The sequence below is a fragment of the Quercus suber genome, unplaced genomic scaffold (genome assembly GCF_002906115.3).
Source record: "Quercus suber isolate HL8 unplaced genomic scaffold, Cork oak 2.0 scaffold_7, whole genome shotgun sequence".
Classification (NCBI taxonomy): Eukaryota; Viridiplantae; Streptophyta; class Magnoliopsida; order Fagales; family Fagaceae; genus Quercus; species Quercus suber.
This window is the reverse complement of record NW_027069473.1, coordinates 1,753,998-1,773,989: the sequence shown is the minus strand read 5'-3', so window position 1 is coordinate 1,773,989 and position 19,992 is coordinate 1,753,998. Positions and strand designations below refer to the sequence as shown.

The window sequence follows — 19,992 nt, the reverse complement described above, 5'->3', positions numbered from 1 at the left end:
TCTCTAAAAGGGGTTCGTGTGACTAGAGATACATATCAAAGTAGATGCTATGAGCATCACTTAAAGCATTTCAAGGGGGTCAATACCTCTCTGGATGAAATGTAAAAGTGTTATCCTAGATACGTATACTTTTTAATGAATACTACAGGGAGCCTTTATAAGGCCGTGAAGGTCACTATTACAGCCTGTTTTGAGTTCTCAATGATCGTGTATAAAGTTATGATTCTTCCCTATAATGTCAACTTTCATTCTTTTACAGTCCAAGATCATAAGAAAAGTAGATAAATAAACGTAAGTAATGAAGAGCATTCATACAGGAAATTATATAAGTGATAAACGAAACCCCAATATCTCTTATAAGTTTTCAAAAAGAAGTACACATTGCAACCAGGAACATCCTTAAAAGGATTTAAAAAAAAAAAAAGAAAGGAAAAATGAAATGAAAAGGACACTAAAAGGAATTTGACTACAAGTAATTATTTGGTTAACTTTATTTGGAGCTTAGGTGGAGGGGCCTTGCCAGCTGCCTCAAGAGGAACGTCCTTTTCCTGCGCCTTAGGAGCTTCTCCAACAGGCAGGGTGGTTGAGGCTAAGGCCTGTTCAAAAGTTTGAGAAGCCGCTCCGTTTTTGGGCCCTTCTACTTCTTTGGCCGAGGATAGATCCTTTGCTTTCTCAGGCATTTGTGGCTGCTCTTGTTGATTGAGCGAGAGAGGAGCCTGAGTTTGAACTTCCTTAGGTGGCTCAGCAGCTGTAGAGGATGCCTCCCCTTGTGGAGTAGAGGGAGTGGAGGCCCGAATAGCTGGGGGGAGGTAAACATTTTCAGGTTTCCTTAACTCTGATGAGGATTCAACCCCAGCTCGGTTGAGTGCTTCTTGCTAGGTCAAGGAACAGTACTCTCGGCACACAACGGGCACCTCAGCTCAGAAAGTGTCCTCTGTCTCAGCGACGCCCACATTGTAACCATGCTGCTCAGTGACGTCTCTTTCTTTTTCAGCCTCAGCTTTGGCTTTTTCAGCCTGATCTCTGAGCTTCTGGACTTCTTCCAGTTGTTTCTGCAGAGTTAGCACCTATTCCTTAGAGGTTGCTAGCTGGGCATTGGCGTCACGCAAAAGCAGCCTTTGGTCCTTGGCCTGTCTTTGGGCCCCCTCCAGAGCTGAGTCAGCACTCTTCCGAGCACTTTCTTCGGCAGTTAACCTCTTCTTCAGCTGCATGATGTTTTGCTCAGAAGCATTGAGTGTGCGCACAGCTAATATCCTTTCCTTCCTCTCCTCGTCTATTTGCTGGTGGTAGGATTCAGTTATCTCCTCCAGCCTGAAGGTGGCTTGAACGGCCTAAAGTAAAAGGAATTAAAAATACATAACAGAAAAATGTGTATGATAAAAGACAATAGAAATATAATGGTAAAAGCGTCATACCATGCCCAAATATCTTTTGGTATTTTGAAAGACCTCGTTTCTCTTGATTGCTCTCAGCTCAGCCATGTCCTTGGGAAGAAGAAATGTCTCCTCTAATGCTGAGGCGACTCGGCACCCAAGTCCGTCACTGAAGTTCCTGATTGAAGCATCCTCCCTCAGAGGCTTCTCATCGAGCATAGGGGCTGGGAGCCAGGCCCCAGGTTCCGAGGACTGAGTGGTCGTCTTATCCACCCCTCGCTGTGACTCGTGGCTTGTTTTCTGTTGCTTAGTAGCTCTTTGGTCCTCATCTTCACGGGTAGTGTGAGGCCTCTCTGCGTCCATCACTTCTTTACCCTTTGGTTCTTTCCTCCTCTTTGGATCGTTGGGCTCGGTCACAATCGGTTGGGGTGACCCAGGATGTAGAGGAGGAAGAGGTGGGGGGTTGGGCTGAACTTGTTTTTCCACCACCCTACCAGGCTGGCCCTCGATTACGTCTTTCAAGCTCCTCTGGCTTCTCCTTTGGATACCCATTTTCTCAGAGGTCACCTCGGGAGATTGGGGTTGGTTGAAAACTTCGAATTCGTTGGCAGAATCAGACAACTCTACAAGTCCTCCCGAAGTTTCTTCTTCTTCTTCTTCTTCTTCCCCTTCTTCTGCCTCTTTTTCTCTTTCTTCTTTTCCCTCTCTCACTTTTTGGGGAACGGAGCGTGATGATGAAGTTCCTGTAGAGGGAATGGCCTTAGGCGATGGTTCAGTGAAGGGTACACCTTCAGGAATGGGAGTGCCCTCAGGAACGATGAATCCCTCAAAGGCTACACTGATACGGTGAAGCCGAGGATCTTTTGCCTTTATCACGTACTTGGGAACCTAAAAGGCTTTTGAAATGGGGTCGTACTTGAGTATTAAATGTGCTGCTCTTAATTGGTCGTCGGAGGGATTCACATACACCTCGGATCGTAGGATTTGTCTAAGCTCTCCCTATTGATCAACCTGAAATTACGTCTAGTGGCGCACTTGTCTGCAAAGTCATTAAAACATGGGAGGAAATTTTCGTCAGAAATAAAAATAGCTTCAATTAAAAATTTAATCTGACTTATAAGGGGCATATATCCTAAGAACCCTATCTGGTTGTCCCTCTTTTGTCAGACAGGGCAAACCATCATGCCACTCCCCAGAGAAAATAAGGAAATCGTCTTTTAAACCCTTGTTTGAGGTAGGGAGGCACTGGATCAATCTTACTGCAGGGAACCTAAACTTAAGGTAATATCCCTGATCCTTCAAGTGATTGAGGTTATATACCCAGTTCACATCGTGATGGGTCAGACCTAAATTGTACAAGGCATTTAGAGCCTCTATACTCCCAAGCACCCTGAACATATTCGAGGTGCACTGTGTGGGAGATAATCTGAAGAACCTGAGGTAACTTCTAGTCAGACTACCCATTGGGATAGTCATCCCTCCCTCGATAAAAGCTATCATAGGGATGACTACTTCCCCCATTTTTCTATCGTGTAACCAAGTTTGTGGGGAAGCGTATCTCATACCCACTGTTAGGGGAATCTTATACTTAGCCCTAAATGATTCTATTTGCTCCTCAGAATCAACTAGATACTTAAATTTACCCATTTTCTAACAGTAGTAAAGAAAAACTGACGCAGAAGATGGAAAACTAGGGAGGGTTAAGGAAACTTACAGGTTTGGAAAGTAAGCTCCTCGGACGGGCTCCTAGTATTTATGAGAGCGTGGAGTAATGAGAGAGAGACAGATTCAATGAATATGTGCTGAGACGGTGTAATTTGTAACTGAAGAGAGATTTGATTTGAAAGACACTTTATAAGGGCACAGAAATTGGGAGCGGGAAAAATCCCGCCCATAAATGCAAAGGATCCCCCACCGTTAGATTTGCATCAGGTCGTTGAACGTGTGGGACAACAAAGCGGTCATCATTTAATAATGGCGTGCTCTTGACGCCGAAACGTCAGGAGCATGCCTTGGACAAGCAAAAGGACATTCTGAAAGCAAGGGAAGTCTACGAAATAAATGAGGGTAGGACATCAAAATCTCCCTTTTTCCCGAGGTGACAAAAAGTGAGATTTTGAGGGGCTATTGTGGGGTCTGTTATTTAAAAAGATATAGGAATCCTCAGAAGTGGGCTTAGGGCCCAACGGCCCAATCCGAGGACGCTTAGTTATCCGAGGATAGTGTAAAAAAATTATTGAAGGGATAATATAGGAGAAAGGGATGGATATCGTGTATAGTGGCATGACGCACGTCCGAGGACACTAAAGTCCGAGGTAAACGTAACTTTCATTTTATTCAGGAAACTTCGCAAAGTTGTATCTGAACTGAAAATTGAATATAAACCTAAGGAGGAGTCGGGGAAGGTAGCAAATATCTTCCAAGGCTATCACCTCTCCATTAAATGCTTTCCAACTAACCCTTTGGCCGCATTAATGTGGAGGTGATACCTGAACAGTAACTAAGCAGCTTTATGGCTACTGAGCAAAGGTTCCGGTAGGTGCTGGATGAGACAGAAAGGAGTTTCCAAAATAAGAACTACACGTGTACAATGGAAATGGAGGAAAGAACGTAGTATATAACATGGAAACGGATGGCATTAAGTCGACACGGGAAATGAGGAGGAAAAAGGAGGGAGAAAGGAAGAACAGATATTCCATGCATAAGAGAGGCTCACTAAAACCTAGCCGAGGAGAATTTTTCTCATACAATCAGCCTGACATATCCCTTATTACTCAGCGAATATAACCTTTCCTGTCGAACAGTACTAGTTCTTGTACCCATGCTCTAAAAATTTATTGTTTGGGCTTGTTGGGCTGAAAACCCATGCATACTCAGGGTCCAATCCAAGTTGAGTCCCCACAATTACTATTGTGATTATTATTGGGAATATTTAGTACTAAATATTGTGATCAATTGTTAGGAATATTTAGTACTTTTAGATCTTTATCATGGATATGAAATGGATTATAAGTTGATACCTAAGATAGTATTTGTAACAGAGATTTCAATGGATAACTAGTTGGTATATAATATTTTTGTTCATCATAACTTATTTGAATGGGTTTTGAAAGTCATGCCCCTAGAATGATTTGGAATATTTAAAGAATATGAATTTGGTAATGACTATGTTTGTAAGATTACTAAAGGTGAGTATATGCAAATTTGGTTGCGGTTAGTATTGTTGGCATTTCATACACAAAGTTTTGTGATTGATGTTGATTGAGCGTTATAAATTTATAACACAATTGCACTTGATGATCTATAGGTTGACAATGATCCTTATAAATATATACTACGGTGGACCCCTTACCAATACCAACCCTTATGACGGATCCTCATTTCAAGGTCCGGGTATGCAGTGCTACTATATGATAATACGCCATAAGCTAAAGATCTTGAATGAGCTGAAAGTAAAAATTATGGAAGAGTTGCAAGTGAACACTGCTTTGCATGACATACATATTACTTTCCGTTCTCCATATGAAGTCCTCAATCAATGCATTAATTATAGATATATAGAGATAACAGAGGACAAACATGTGAAATTCATGTTTAGTAAGATGCAGAAATAGGAGCAAACAATAGATTTTGAGTTGTACGTCACTTTGGAGTCGCGTGCGGAAGTCGGCGTAGAGGAAGAAATTGTACAAACAACTACATGTCTACAATTTGCAGTCCTAGATAATCGATGCACCACATTGGGAGGCTATACACCCCCTTTTCAAGAGACACTAGCAACAATTGAGAGCGAACTTGGAAATAGCTACGAAGATCAATTTTGTACACATTGAGGTGAATCCTCTACAGTTCTAGTAGTTGAAGATGAAGATGAAGACTGTTTTGGGGAAGATCCTGATGATAGAGATAAGTACGAAGAGAGGATTGATAATGGCGACTTTGACAGGGGTCTTGATGATCATGAAATTTCTCTAATTCCTGATGTTGATGATATGCCTGAATGTGATGAAGATGATGCGGACGCTAATGTCAGAGTTCAACATGTTACAAATACGACCCTTGTTTATGAACCTCCTGCCTCATCATTTTATGAAAATACTTGGGAAAATATGGTTGATCTTGAAGTTGTTCAGCATGCATTTGGTTCTTCTTGGAATGCGGACATGAATTTTGTGAAAGGGTTGATTTTTGCGAATAAAGAGGCGGTGAAACGTGCATTAACAATTTACGCCGCAAAGCATAACAGAAACATTATCACTAGTAGGTCGACCAAAAGTAGACTGTCTGTGAACTGCATCGATGAGTCATGCATATGGTACGTTGGGGCAGTCGAGAAGCGTGAACATGGTCTATGGATGGTCACATCTTATAGGGGTCCTCACAGTTGTATACCCCTTGCCACGGCCCTTGATGGTAGAATGATGAACTGTAATTTTTTTGCAGCAGAATTTGTTCCATTGTTGCAAGAAAAACACATGGCAACAATTTATCACCTCAGAGATTTCATTAAAGGGAAGTATTATGGGTATAAGCTCTCTTACTATAAGATATGGGATGCGAAACAACGAGCTATTGCAAAAATATTTAGGGATTGGGAAGAGTCTTACCAAAGGTTGAGAAATTTATTGTTGGCATACTTGGATCAAGAACCTAGCACCCGGTTCTGGTGTCACACCATACCAGGGACGAGTTTGGTGATACAATATTGCGCTATATATTTTGGGCTTTTGCTCCATGCATCGAAGGATTTAGATATTGTAAGCCAGTGATCAGTATAGATGGGACCCATTTGTATGGTAAATATCGAGGGGTGTTATTGATTGTAATATCCACTGATGCCAACAACAAGGTTTTGCCTCTCGCCTTTACCGTTGTGGACAAAGAGTCAGGACCTAGTTGGAGGTGGTTTTTAGAATGCCTCCGGACTGCACTGGGGGATGTGATAGCAAATAAGGACATCTGTGTAATTTCTGACCGACATATGGGTATTCAAAACGCAATTGCAAATTGGCTTAGAGATGATGATGGACGAGTACGAGTAGTTCACAGATATTGCCTTCGACATGTTGCTAGCAACTTCAACACGCATTTTCAGGACGCCACTTTAAAGTCATTGGCCTTGAAAGCGGGGTATGCTACTCAGGAAACTAAATTTGAGTTGTACATGCAACCTATCAAGGAAGCCGAGCTCGAGGCCCTTAGGAAGAAACAGAGAACCGAGCAGCAGGAAAGTGAACCCGACTCATCCATCATGCCATACACATATCTAATGAAAGAGGATTTACAAATGTGGACCCAGCTATATGATGGTGGATACCGTTATGGGGCTATGACAACCAATGTCTCGGAGTGCTTTAATGGAGTACTCAAAGGTGCCCATGGCCTACCCATTGCTGCAATGGTTGAATTCACACACAGCAAACTTGTTGCGTATTTCCATGATCGACACAAACAAATTACTCATGATCTCTCAAATGACAAGGTATGGAGTACATATGCCTTAGAAATCTATGGAAAAAACCTGCAAAAATCTATTTCACACCAAATAGCAGCGTTTAATAATCAGAATGATATATATCAAGTAATTACTGCATACAATATCTATAACTCTAGAGGGGGACACCATAGTCATGAAGTAAACCTAATAGCCAAAACATGTCATTGTGGAAAGTGGCAAAATCGAAAGATCCCTTGTTCACATGCAATTAAAGCTATTCAGCACTTGGGGCAAGATGTGACTACATATATTGACCCCTGTTATAGTCTGCCAAACGCCATTCGCACCTACTCACATGCATTTGTGGTGCCAATGTTAGAGACATTGTGGAGGGATGTGAACAGTCCAAAGTGGGTGCCTAACCCAAACTTGTTGCGGGGCAAAGGTCGACCTGTGGCATCTAGGATACGGAATGAGATGGATGGGGTTCGGCAAGAACGAGGAAGCCGGAGGCCAGATTCTGACTTGAGGGAGATTCAACAGAAGCAGAGTTGTGGACTGTGTCATCAACTTGGGCATAACCGTAGAAGATGTCCGCTTTCCCATGGGTCTTCGACAAGCAGTAACGATCCAAACTAGGTAAGTAATGCTTTTTATATAAAATGCCATGATTGTATCAATTAGCCAAGTTGCATAGATTAGTGCAACTATTAGTTAGAACAACTATTGTGTACACCATTGCTTTTGTCTATAATCTAGTTTATATTAATTGCATTTAGCTTAGCCATTGGAATGCAGAATTGTGTATAAAAAATGCACTAGTAGAATTTCGACAAATTTCTTTCATATCTAATCCACTTCAACCTATTCCACCCACCACCAAAAGAAAGAACCCAAAATAAAAATACCTGCAAAAATCCAGTTCTTCATTGTACTTTCAAACAACAATGAAGTATCTTCCATGATCCATGCCAAATTTGTTGTATAGAACTGGAGGAATTGCCAAAAGTGCCATAAATTTATATTGTTCAGAGTAGAAGGCATTGTAATGTAGTACATTGATTGCTGAGCATATTTATACCACAAAAATCAGGAAACAGGTATCAACAGAGCAAGAAACTCACTGACTATTAAAAATTAAGACAAAACATAACAGGTAGTCTAGGGATGCTTTTATATAAAATGCCATGATTGTATCAATTAGCCAAGTTGCATAGATTAGTGTGTATGTTTTGGCTTTTGGTATCTAACGACAATATTTGAAATTTTTTCAGGCATGCAAATACTCGATTTTGGAATGGCATTGTAGATGTAAATTGGGGTTCTCTTTATTGTGTATTTGAACTTACTACTAGGTTGTATGCGGACAATTATTACTACTATGTTGTATGCGGACAATTATTATTTTGTTTATCATTGAATGAACTTGTAATCGAAGTATTCTATATCCAATGAATTATCATTGGATAATTTAATGAACTTGTTTTTCCTATTTTGTGTGAAAGAGACTTAAAATTATGTTGAGGAATTGAATTTGTCATTTTGTCTCAATGATTTGATTGTGGGCAATGTTTTTGCCACTGGTAGAAGGGGCTTTGGTGAATATAGTGATACAATCAGCTATGGAGGGAGATTTCAGCGAGCAGGTGTTACTTTATTCATGCTGTTAGAAATCGAAAGTCTTTCCTTTGGGTGGATGTATTTTTCCTGAGCTAAAAAGATTTAGGATTGCAGGATCATATGTTAAAAAATGTGTTTATTATAGCAACACCCGATACCCTTTGATCTTATATTAAGAACCAGATTCAAAAGGCTTGAACTATTGAACCTACACCAAAGAAGACAAGAGAAATAAGCAATGCAAATTTACGTACTGGTATAGAATGAACCATCAACAAGCAGATCTATATATATATATATGTGTGTGTGTGTGTGTGTGTGTGTGTGTGTGTGTGTGTGTGTAGCAGCTGATTTGAATACTCCCAAATACTTTAGCCAATATGTTATTAGAGGACTTGTTCAAGCAACACAATTTTAGAAATAAAACAACGATTCTTTCTAAGGCTACTTTCTAAGGCAACATAAACAAGAGCTTTTCCTACGTAACCAACCACGCTTAAATAGTAATAGGTGCATTTCATGCAACTTACTCTTTTTCAACTTACGCTTAAATAGTAATAACTGAAGAAGAAGAATGAAAAAGGAGAGAAGAAGTATATTATATTATTATGGAGGGGAGATTTTTTTAAGGTTTGGACAATGAAGCATTATATTTTTAAAGTGGGATGAGATGAGACATGAGAGTGACAGTTGACAGGTGAATTAAGAGAAAAATAAATGACAAGAAAAAGAATTTTTTTTTTAAAAAAATTTTTGTTGAGTTAATATTTTATATAATAAATGTTACCTTTACAATGTTTTACAATAATTTCATAATAAGTTTAGTTGTTAAGTTATTAGAAATTGTTTTAGGATGAAAAAAAAATGTATATGTATGTGTATGTGTGTATATATATATATATATAATTTGAGATTAAAAAAAATTATTGTTACATTAGACAATTAGACAATTTTTTGTTAATGAGATTAGAATTTGATGGATAAATTTTGCCATTTGGTAATGGATAAACTTGCAATAACTTATCAGAAATAATTATAAAAACAAGTTGGCATCACAGTATGATGATTAAGATCAAGCAGGTATATATTAAACCAAATTTCACCCAGTAGCAATATTAGTCAAGTTCTTTTTCAAATTTCCGTAAAGTCTAGAGATGGTCCAAAGTGCCTACATTTACTGAATATCCCGTGTGATTAGAACTAATAAAAAAAAAAATGTTACTAAACATTTATAATAATAAGAAAACCAATTTATCAAGAATATTTTCCGTAATGAAAGATCAATAGACCAAAGGGGATATTATTTTACTACACAGTAACTTCGATGAGATATTATTTTTACTACAAAGTAACTACGATTTGAATGTGTGATTTCTTTACATGGAGATCAATTTTTTTGTTTACAATAAAAAAAAAAAAAAAAAAAAAAAGGAGCAAAATAAGCTACTAAAAATGAAATTACAAGAACAACAAGCATTTTGACAAACACATAAAACACACCCCTTTCGGAAAGGGAAAATAAAAAATAAGAAACCCTTTCACAGATCCTTTTAACCAAAAAAAAAAAAAATACATAATGCATAACTTGCTTTGTCAATGGGCAGACAAATGCATCATATATAGGCTCAAGGTGCACTCTTTCAAAATGAAAGCTCTCATCTGACTGGCTGCCATTTTCAGAACTCCCATCCCAGCTATCAGCCATCTGATTTAAATTACTCCCTGCAACAAATTAGTATTGGGTTGAAAAGATAAACCATTATGCCAATAGCTTTACAGTGGTCAGGGAAGTAATACAAAAAGATAAAAACTAAATCAATCTGAGATACAAATAAATAAATAATAGATGAAAGTGCTTGACAATAATAAAAAGAGCATGCTTAATTGTTTAGTGTTTGCCAAAGCATCAGTGCATGTGAAAAAATAACAGTGTTCACACTCCCTCTTGTTGTTGAGGGGATCGAGGGAAGACACATAATTTTTAGATATAATTACAAGTATTAGTTGTAGATTGTTCTACCTGCTCCAACATGTCACAAAAAGACAAACTTTGTAGACTAGCATTTTTCACTTCTAAGAACCTTAATTTCTTATAGAAATTATAAAAATTATGAATCTAGCCGTTGAAGAAATTTATTCACATTAGCTCCATGATTCCCTTGTATTACATGAAAAACGAACCTGTGTAGTGGAGCGAGAAATTGCATCCCACTTGTATAATCTACTTCTACTGTCTACTGTCCACTCATCAGTACCCATCCTGCACTCAATCAATCAATTTCTTACAATGCTTATACCTTAAGGCAAATGAGATATTGTATAAACAAAGGAAAGATTCTTACCCAACCATAAAAAATGAATAGCCATCTACATGCAAACTCTGCACCATGGTGTCGTTCTGAAATACTTTATGGCTTCTATGAATCCCTTATATGTAGCATTAATAACAGATCTGTCCACCCGGGGTGTTCTGTTAAGAGGCTGATCAGGAAAATCAAGCTTATAAGCTTCCATCACATTATACTTGTCAGCAAGCCTGATTGGTGTGTCAGGATTGACAAATGAGATCCCGTTAAGTGTGGTTCGAAGCGTCCCATTAATTATTTCTGGTGGCACATTCTTTATCACATAGGTCCAAGTCACATTAATTTGACCATAGTGAAAGGAACCTTCAGGATTAGGGCCAGCTCCATTTGCAGATACATTTTGCCTAAACAATATAGAATGGAATCTTTAAATATAAGCATGTTATTAATTAAACTTCTATTACAAGAATTTCACTAGAACATAAATCAAAAAGAAAAGAAGGGGAGTGCAACCAAACAAGGTGTTATGAAAACAAACCTGATGCTTAATGCTTGGTTCATTGACAATGACTTGTCATAAAAACTGAAGAACTTAAATAATATGATGTTGTATGGCCATTCTCCTAACACACGTCTCCTAGAAGTATAACTTCATAGTGGGCCTTCTTTAGAAGTTATATTGCAATTAATACAACATAATATTTATTCTGTTCAGTCTACTTGTAACTTTAGATTACATAACTAGATTAAGTGTTGTAACTAAAAAAATAATGGGATTACAAGTCATATACAAATACATACACACAAATCTGAAGTAGATTCCCCAGACGTGGGTGATGTTCATGCTTGTTAACACCTCTTATTAGAATGGGATGCCCATTAACAAGTAACTGTTTAGGGGCTTTATATACTTGTCTTATGCCCACAAGGGAGATGATTGGCAGTCCACTACACGGCCAGATGCATCTTTCAGGACAACAACCAGTGTGTACAGATTTGGCTGGGAATAAATGCAAACAATTGCGTAAGATATCCAAATGCATATTCATTAGTAAATATGGAATTATGTCTGAAGTGTTAAGAAAAAAATTAAATGGAAGGGTTCACATAATCTTGGCCAAAACAAAGAGGAAATAGCAACTAACATAGACTGGAAAACCAAAAACAATATATATATATCCAATCCCCTAAAGTACAACTCTTCAGCTTTCTAATAAGTCATGAAAATTTCAACTCTTTAACAACTTAACATTTCACACTTTCAATCATAGGTCATGAAAATCAAACTATTCAACTTCAAAGAAGCAAACACATAATCAATGTGAAATGAGAAGCAACTTAAGTTCATAATCAAGAAACAATAATAAAAAAATAAATAAAAGGGAATTCTCACAGTGTAGTTGCTTCCAAAACACAACTAAGTCCCTTCAATAGGAGGGTGAGGCTCAAGTGCTGACTTTGGGTTTTGTAAGTAATCTTTGTATAGCCTGTAATACACTGGTGGTGGTGGTGGTGGGTGCGTAGCTGTTGCCCTTAGAAGCTCTTCCTAACCAAACCTTGAACATCAAACAAGATCATGACAAATATAAATTCAATTGTCAAAGATTAAAATTAAAATTAAAAAAAAAAATGAAAGTTAAACCAGCATGAATTCTTGAATTAAAGGTTTTGGAATGCAAGAAATTCTTGAATTCGAGATCAATTCGGATATTACCTTCTCTTTTTCAGAGATGTCAATGTGATCAAATCTAGGATCATTTGAAACTGCTGCTTCTCTGTAGCTATTAACGCAATGAACAAGCTGATCAATTACAGCTCCCCTGTTAACACTCTCTTTGTAACGCTCCTCAATGGGATCACCTTGCTGCAATGTAACACAAACATCAAAATCAGTAATCACTGTCTTTCTATGTGTGGCTGTATGACAAGGCCGGGAAAGGAAAAAGAAGGGGGTGGGGGGCAAGGAAAGTAGCCATTTAGAAAATCAAACCACGCTTACCTTTTTGAGCTCCTCCAGCTTGGCAATGTAAACGCCTTTGGTTTCATCCTCACCATCTTCGTACAACCAATCTCCTACCTCCTGGAAGTTAGTATTAAACCCTTCCCTCTCCGAATTAGTGACAAATTCCTGATATTTATCACTAAGCTGAGAAACAGAGAAACAAACAAGAAGTATTAGATTTCTTTTAAATACCACAATAAGTATTAGTTTAGAAGTCCAAAACTAAAAGCCAGATATTTGTCACGAAGAATACTGCCTTGTTTCTCATGTCATAGACATAGGCCTCAACAACATTCTTCCTGTCTTTTGTTTCTTCCATTACTCTATCTTGCAAAGCCATTTCAAATTCCTTCTCCACTGCCTTTTGCACATCTGCTGGGAACATTCCTCCATACACCAACTCTGCTACAGGGAGGTTGGTTTTCTTTACCTTCTTCTTTGGAGCCTCAACCTGCACGTTCAGAACCCGCATAATGCCTCTATAAAAGAACAAATATTTAATGCTATTAAGCATTACAACACATAGATGCAAATCTAAAATGATTATTCGTTACTTGCATACATTAATCAATTAGCATAAATGTTGCAAGTATACGTGTACAAAACACTGTTAACTTCATATTTTCATCCAAATCAAAGAAACACCAAACCAGAGGCTCATTAATTGAACAGCCTCTATTTTCCAAAAAGCACAGTTCTTTCTAAAGACTTAAACATAATATATACATATATATAATCAGTAATAATAATCATGATCCCAAAAAATAAAAACTACTTGCATGTTTATCAGTACAATGTCAGAAATTGCCAAAGCAAATAGTGCACTTTGCTTCTCAAATGTAGTATCATCCTGGAAGTGAGAAAAAGGACACAGTGAGTATAAACGAAATTCCAACAAACACAAGCATGCACCATATATCAAGGCTCTATTATTTTTGTTGACATACAGTTAAGCACAAAGTGAATAGAAGTACAATTAGAACACTTTTATAAAGAGGTATCAACTAATGTATTAACTGATCTCAGCCAGCTTTTTTTGGAGAGGAGCTTTCTGCAAAATCAGCCTTTCTTCTTCTTCTTGCACAACTCTTTGAGATGCTTCTAAAGCTCGACTGTCCTCCTTGGGCCCAGAAAATAGCTGTTCTTCCTCTTCCTATTTAAGAGCAGAATGACAGGAGAGTTTTGAGCTTGTCTACTTTAAGTGTGAATTGTTTAACTTAATTAGCTTATACTTTGCAATAGGCAGAACTAAAAATGGGAGAATCACATACCTAAGATTAACTCCACTGACAGCACTGACATCATTTAGTTGTTCAATGCTTTGATCTGCAAAGGCCCCAGATACTTTTTGCTTTTTACTGTAGGATATGAGATCAATTTTACATAAAGAGTTTGACACAATGTTAGTGCGGAAAATGAACAAAATCACATTGAAACAATTGATAATCACCCTCAAGTTGTAGTACAACAGAAAAAGTTATACACCTTGGCAGAGGTGGTGATGAACCATGTGCTTTGTAAGGTCATCCATACGGCCAGAAACCCGTAAGGAGACAATTGCAGCCAACGATTAGCTTTACTCGAAAACTGGGTAGCACGACCTTGTTTCTTATAAAGAATGCTAAGCTGCTTTTCACGCTCCATTATTCTACGTACATGAGAAACAGTGATTAGGAAAAGATTTAGCAACCAACAGGAAATTTCTCCAAAGCACAAAATAAGTTCAATCATTTTAGCTAAACGAGCACATTTGATAAAATATACAAGCATAGATACATCAGTATATACATTACTTCCACACCAGAGTTCAGAGGAATAAAAAGGAAGTACAGCATAGGAACCGAAAGAAGAATCACATAAAATAAAAGGGATGAAATGGCAAAGTCAAATTTTTTACTGACTTTTAAGCACAACTAATCTAAGGCCACTGTTTGCCTACTAAAATGCATTAACCAAGCCCTATCTAAAAAAATTGCAGTTGGTTTAAACAAAAAAGTGCAACTAAACAGATTTATTTCAGCTATAAGGTATTAGCCAAGCCAAACAAACCAACTTTTGCAAACAGAAGGAACGTTGCCTTAATATATACATATGTACCATAGATACATATATACATCTATTGAAATGAAATAACAGATAAAATTCTCAATTAAGAAAAAATTTTGAAAAATTAGAAAGTTGGCATACATTATGAAGAGCATGTATATAGAAATCATTGCAGTAACAACTAACTGCCATAGACATACCCCTTTGTTATCTCATTTTCCTTTATGACTTGATTCTCATAAAAAGGATGTATTTTGTCAAGCTCATCCATTGAGTCTTGAATTTCTTTCTATAGAATCTCGAGCTGTCTTGTAGCGTCCTCCTAAAGCATGCAACTTGCAAGTTTAGCATCAATATTTGCAAAATTGTTATCACACATACACACACACACATAACTATTGATCTCTAATTACTTTAAAGAAAAGTGCAATATCCATATATTGACTTTTGACACTCCAATATTGTTTTTGAGATGCTGACATTTTCTTCAAAGCATCTGGTGGTATATAAAGTGTCTTCCTATCGTAAAGAGGATCACCAGGCCTTCGCCCATTAGCATCCCTGATTCGAACAGGATCAAGCCGGTCAACCGGTTTCCAAGAAGAGAACTGCAATACAGGAGAAGCCATGAATAACAATATGAAAGTCACACAAAAAACACACACACACACACACACACACACACACACACACACACAGGGACAGAGAGAGATAGATAGTACATGTTGAGAAGCCTTGTGAAGGAGCCCCATTGTTGAGGGATTGTGCCGCTAAGGTAGTTAAGGGTCAGGTCACTGTATAAGGAGATGCCATAAATTATAAATAACTAATAAGAGATGAAAATCACAAACAAGAAATCCAATTACGCATTTTCAAGAAATCCTTTTCACTCTCTATTGTTACTTGTGAACAAATAGGGAATACATTCTTAAAATGTTCATAAAAAATAAGAATGAAAAATCAGATTAAGATGGTGCACAACAACGAAAATGGAAAGTAATAGATATTCACCAAATATATTTTTGTATATGGATGGTTACCAATAGCACAATGACATTCATCAATTATCATTAAGCATACTGCTTCTGGACTCAAGAATGCCTTTCATAAGACATCCAAAAATATCCGGCGTGTCATTACTAGTACCTACAAGATAACATAAAGAATTTGCATTAACATAACACTAGCAAAGGTAACTTGTGAATAGAAATTTAAATCTAGGATTTTAGGATAATTATTTCCATGTAATATAAATTAATAACAAAATTCACATACACATTCAGATGGGGTGCTGATCCTAATGCATTTTACGCTTATGTTGTCTCGTGTAGTGCCTGGTATGTGGGGAAGGGGGTACTGCATCTCCTTGGTGAGGCTCCTCGCGTTGCTACAAAGATAGAGTTACAACCAAATAATGGATTACATGAATTCTAATACCAAAATATAGATAACTACAGTTACTCAATAATCATTACATTAAATGACTTGTCATACCGTGGGGCCAGCCTTGTGTCCTGCTTTGTGACCACCTATCCCACAAGGAGGTGCTTTTGTTGTGCGTTTAGGTCGACCTTGTGGGGGTGACTGTAACCCAACTACCTGCTCATTCTCAACATGCACATCTGGCTGTTTTGTTTGACTCCCAACAACTGAAGATCCTACAACTGCGGGGGAGGATGGTGTAGCAGATGAAATGTGAGTGACGCCCGTAGTCATGGGATCTATACGCAGTCCAGGAGTGGGCATGAATGACATGGAGTGACTATGGGGTGGTACATGGTCTATATGACCAATGCTGTACGAGGGGGATTGAGTGTGCATGACAGGAGGGGTCTGACTAAAATCATAGCCGAGATCAAAGGATGGCGGAGTAAATGAAAGATGAGTGGGGTCAAAAAATGTATGTGAGGTGTGTGAAGGGATCTCGGGGTGAGAAGATGCATGAGCAGTGGGTAGAGGGATCTCTAGGTCAGGACCTGCATGAGCAGTACATGGAGGGATCTCTGGGGAAGGTGATGCATGTGGAGGTGGAGGGAATTCTGGGGCAGGAGATGCATGTGGGGGTGGAGGGAATTCTGGCGCAGGAGATGCATGCGGGGGTGGAGGGGGATCCGGCCTACTGACAACCTGATGGGATGCACCACGGTGACCATGGCTATGGCTGGCATGATTTGAGCTTGTGCTTGGTTGTCCAGTATCTTCTGCCGCATCTGGATTTGCCCCATCGGTCTTTTCCAAAGGAAGTTTGGCAGTTATACGATGAAGACGTTCCACATATTTAAGTAAAGCTGAGATATGCTTGTACATGGGACTGCCTACTGTATACTGCGTCAACATCTGCTTGTGACTGGCAACCTGCAAGTACAAAAATACAATTAGTACATCTAACAAAAAAATGGTGATACACAACAAAAATTGAAAAGAAAGGTCGAAGCGATTACCGTAATAAGAAGTGAAGCGGAAGTGTGGTCGACAAACCTCCAAGTCACCCTATCATACCAATCGAAGTATGGATGAGCAGGCGACATAGCACCCTGTAGTCGTGCTCCATGACATAGAGATCGTGCTCGACTATTCCATACTTGGATATGGCCATTATGTTTGTCTCCCCAAATCACCTCTATCTTCCCCTTCAGGTTTATGTCATGAAGGACGTCGTCAGTATCAACATATAGGGGGATTTCTTGTACCATCCCAAACTGATGAAGAACACGATCCGGTGTATGTTTTTCTACAAGCCAAAAGCATACAAGCGGCACCCTCGCCGTCCATACATCCCTTCCTGCGACACAGAACGGAGGCAGGTGGGCTAAGTCATCTTGATATGGTTCCCACACCACCTGAAATAGCCAAATAAAAGGGCAGCACATTATGCAATGTTCTATTATTTTCGACTATGAGCTATTTTACAAGCAGTAAATACAATAGTCATAAACAATAGAAAGAACACAATTTGGGTACCTGGTTGGGACGCATACAATCTAATAGCTGACGGTACCGAACCAAACAGATTTCTTGGGGGCTATTTTTCGTGGTCATGACCCACACAGTCCTACAATTAAGAAAGAGAGGGTGTTACTTGGAATTGAGAATTTGAAGTAATCAACAACAATAAATGATGGGCAATCGTAAATTTAACATTACATACCACTAAGTTTATACCAAACAATGATTATCTAAACATATGATTAGTGGTGGAGCTAGCAATTAATAACACTTGTATTATATATCAATAATAACATATGACCTCAGTGGTTGTAAAACGATATATAAAAATTAATAAAAATCCTATTAATTTTCAAGATTTGAGGAATATCAAGGTTAAAATTATATTTTCTATGTCTAACAATGTGTCATGTCGTTTAAAATTATGGATCTATTTCCAATTTTCAGAATCGATTAAGGAAGAGACTTACTTAATGGATAGTGGAGAAGGTGCAAATGGTGGGCCATATGCATCATCTGGTGGGAGGTCCTCCTTCCTTGGGCACAAAAAAGGGAGATTGAACCATGCCCAATACTGAACCAGTAGCAAGGGCCCACCATTCTGACTGGCACCACTGTTGGTTGCCCTGCATAACTCTCTGTACAACCATGCAAGACAAGCGCTCCCCCAACTGTACTGACATGGATTGCGAAGGTCCCTCAACATCTGCAACCACATCATATGCACCCTATCGCCAGACTTTTCGGCGAAAATTGTGTCTGCCAGCAGTGCTAGAATATAACACCGTGCATATTGATGCACAACCACCTCTGCTGCATCATTAGGCAACCCGTGGTCAATTTTTTCTAGTAGCTTCTTAATTAGGATCCTTTGTCCTTTAAACACATTTCCATTAGGAGGAATTCCAAGCATACTCTGACATTCATCTTCCCATGTCAAGTCAGTTCTTCCAACAATTGCCTCACCATCGATTGGAATCCCGAAAATAACTTCCACATCTTGCAATGTGATTGTTGTCTCGCCACATGGCAGGTGGAAGGTGTGGGTTTCAAGCCGCCATCGCTCAACCAAGGCCGTTATCAAATTATTATCAATCTCTCTACATGGGGTCCTATACAGCCCAATTAATCCTACTCTCTTGACAATGTCGATGACGCGATCATTCACCACTATGGGGCGTCATTTTCGGAGCTCGTCATTACGACCACGGCATTTCAGTGCCCCCGGATCCTGCACATGATAGAACCATGGTGATGAGATGTAATATGCCATAACCTTTGTATATGTAATTGTAGCTATTGATCCCAAAAAACAAAAATAAAGTTGTTATGAAGGGAAATTAAAATATCATCCCCAAAAAAAAAAAAAAAAAAAAACAACAACAACAACAACGGGAGCAAAATAGAAGGATGCAATGCACTTGATATATTTGATAGAATGCTAGTGCACAGTGCAGAGCTATCAAACATTTACTAAATTGATAATTAATAACAAAATATTATTCATGTAATATTTAATTATAAAAAGACCCATTTGAAATTATTATCTTACAATTTTATATCATACAAACAATTGTATGATAATTTTTGTTCTCCTCTAAAAAAAAAACAAAAATAAAATAATTGACCACATATAGCCAGCCTTAATGGAGTTTTGAATGCTTAATTATCACTGGTCAGTGTTAGAACTTAGAACTTGGAAGGTTTTCAATGCTGGTTTTATTGTTGCCAGCTAGATTGAGAGCTTTTGTTTCAATTTTCTAAGTGGTGGTTAATATAATAATCTCAGAAGTAAATTCTTCAAAATGTTTTATGCTCGACTCTCTTGTCCCATACATACAAAAATTATATTAAAAGAGTTAATCTATNCACATATTCTCTTTGTTTTTTTGATTGATAGCATGCTTCCTTTGCTTTTGTGTTTATTCAAATGTTCTCTTTGTTTATTTGTTAGCATGTTTAGAGCATTAGTATTGGTGGTACTAAAAAGTCATATTGCTATTTTTAGCACCACCAATACTAAAAAGCATGTTGTAATGGTGGTGTCATAGCTAAAATTTTTTAGCTTCTTGCTATAGTGCATAACCATCTATAGCTATGCATTGTAGCAAAAAAACTAAAGCAAAAAATTTTATTTTATTACACTTCCACACACTTTTTCTCCCTTGCACACTGCTTTCTTTTTCTTCTTCTTCTCCTTCTTCTTCTTCTTCTTTTTTTGCCTCTTTCTCCCATGCACACTATTTTCAATTAATGACTTTC

The 19,992-nt window shown here is 38.1% G+C and overlaps 2 protein-coding genes, 1 long non-coding RNA gene and 1 other non-coding gene across 4 annotated transcripts; 1 reads left to right on the top strand and 3 right to left on the bottom strand.

The window, feature by feature from the left end:
- Nucleotides 1-476: 476 nt before the first annotated feature.
- On the bottom strand, nt 477-2,894 carry LOC136068174 (uncharacterized). Its single transcript, XM_065774964.1, has 5 exons — nt 2,694-2,894; nt 1,416-2,261; nt 1,131-1,331; nt 954-1,052; nt 477-875 (listed from the first exon to the last, which is right to left on the bottom strand). The coding sequence occupies exons 1-5, from the start codon at nt 2,892-2,894 to the stop codon at nt 477-479; spliced, it is 1,746 nt and encodes a 581-aa protein (XP_065631036.1).
- Nucleotides 2,895-4,534: 1,640 nt separating this feature from the next.
- LOC111984675 (uncharacterized) lies at nt 4,535-7,449 on the top strand. Its single transcript, XM_065774950.1, has 3 exons — nt 4,535-4,586; nt 5,223-5,985; nt 6,057-7,449. The coding sequence occupies exons 1-3, from the start codon at nt 4,535-4,537 to the stop codon at nt 7,447-7,449; spliced, it is 2,208 nt and encodes a 735-aa protein (XP_065631022.1).
- A 2,473-nt stretch (nt 7,450-9,922) lies between these two features.
- On the bottom strand, nt 9,923-11,175 carry LOC111984676 (uncharacterized). Its single transcript, XR_010629648.1, has 3 exons — nt 10,773-11,175; nt 10,612-10,690; nt 9,923-10,152 (listed from the first exon to the last, which is right to left on the bottom strand). It is a non-coding gene; the product is annotated as an uncharacterized LOC111984676 (transcript).
- Nucleotides 11,176-11,326: 151 nt separating this feature from the next.
- Nucleotides 11,327-14,095, bottom strand: LOC111984653 (uncharacterized). Its single transcript, XR_010629647.1, has 6 exons — nt 14,010-14,095; nt 13,756-13,891; nt 12,736-13,189; nt 12,451-12,600; nt 12,130-12,292; nt 11,327-11,736 (listed from the first exon to the last, which is right to left on the bottom strand). It is a non-coding gene; the product is annotated as an uncharacterized LOC111984653 (long non-coding RNA).
- Between the last annotated feature and the right edge of the window lie 5,897 nt (nt 14,096-19,992).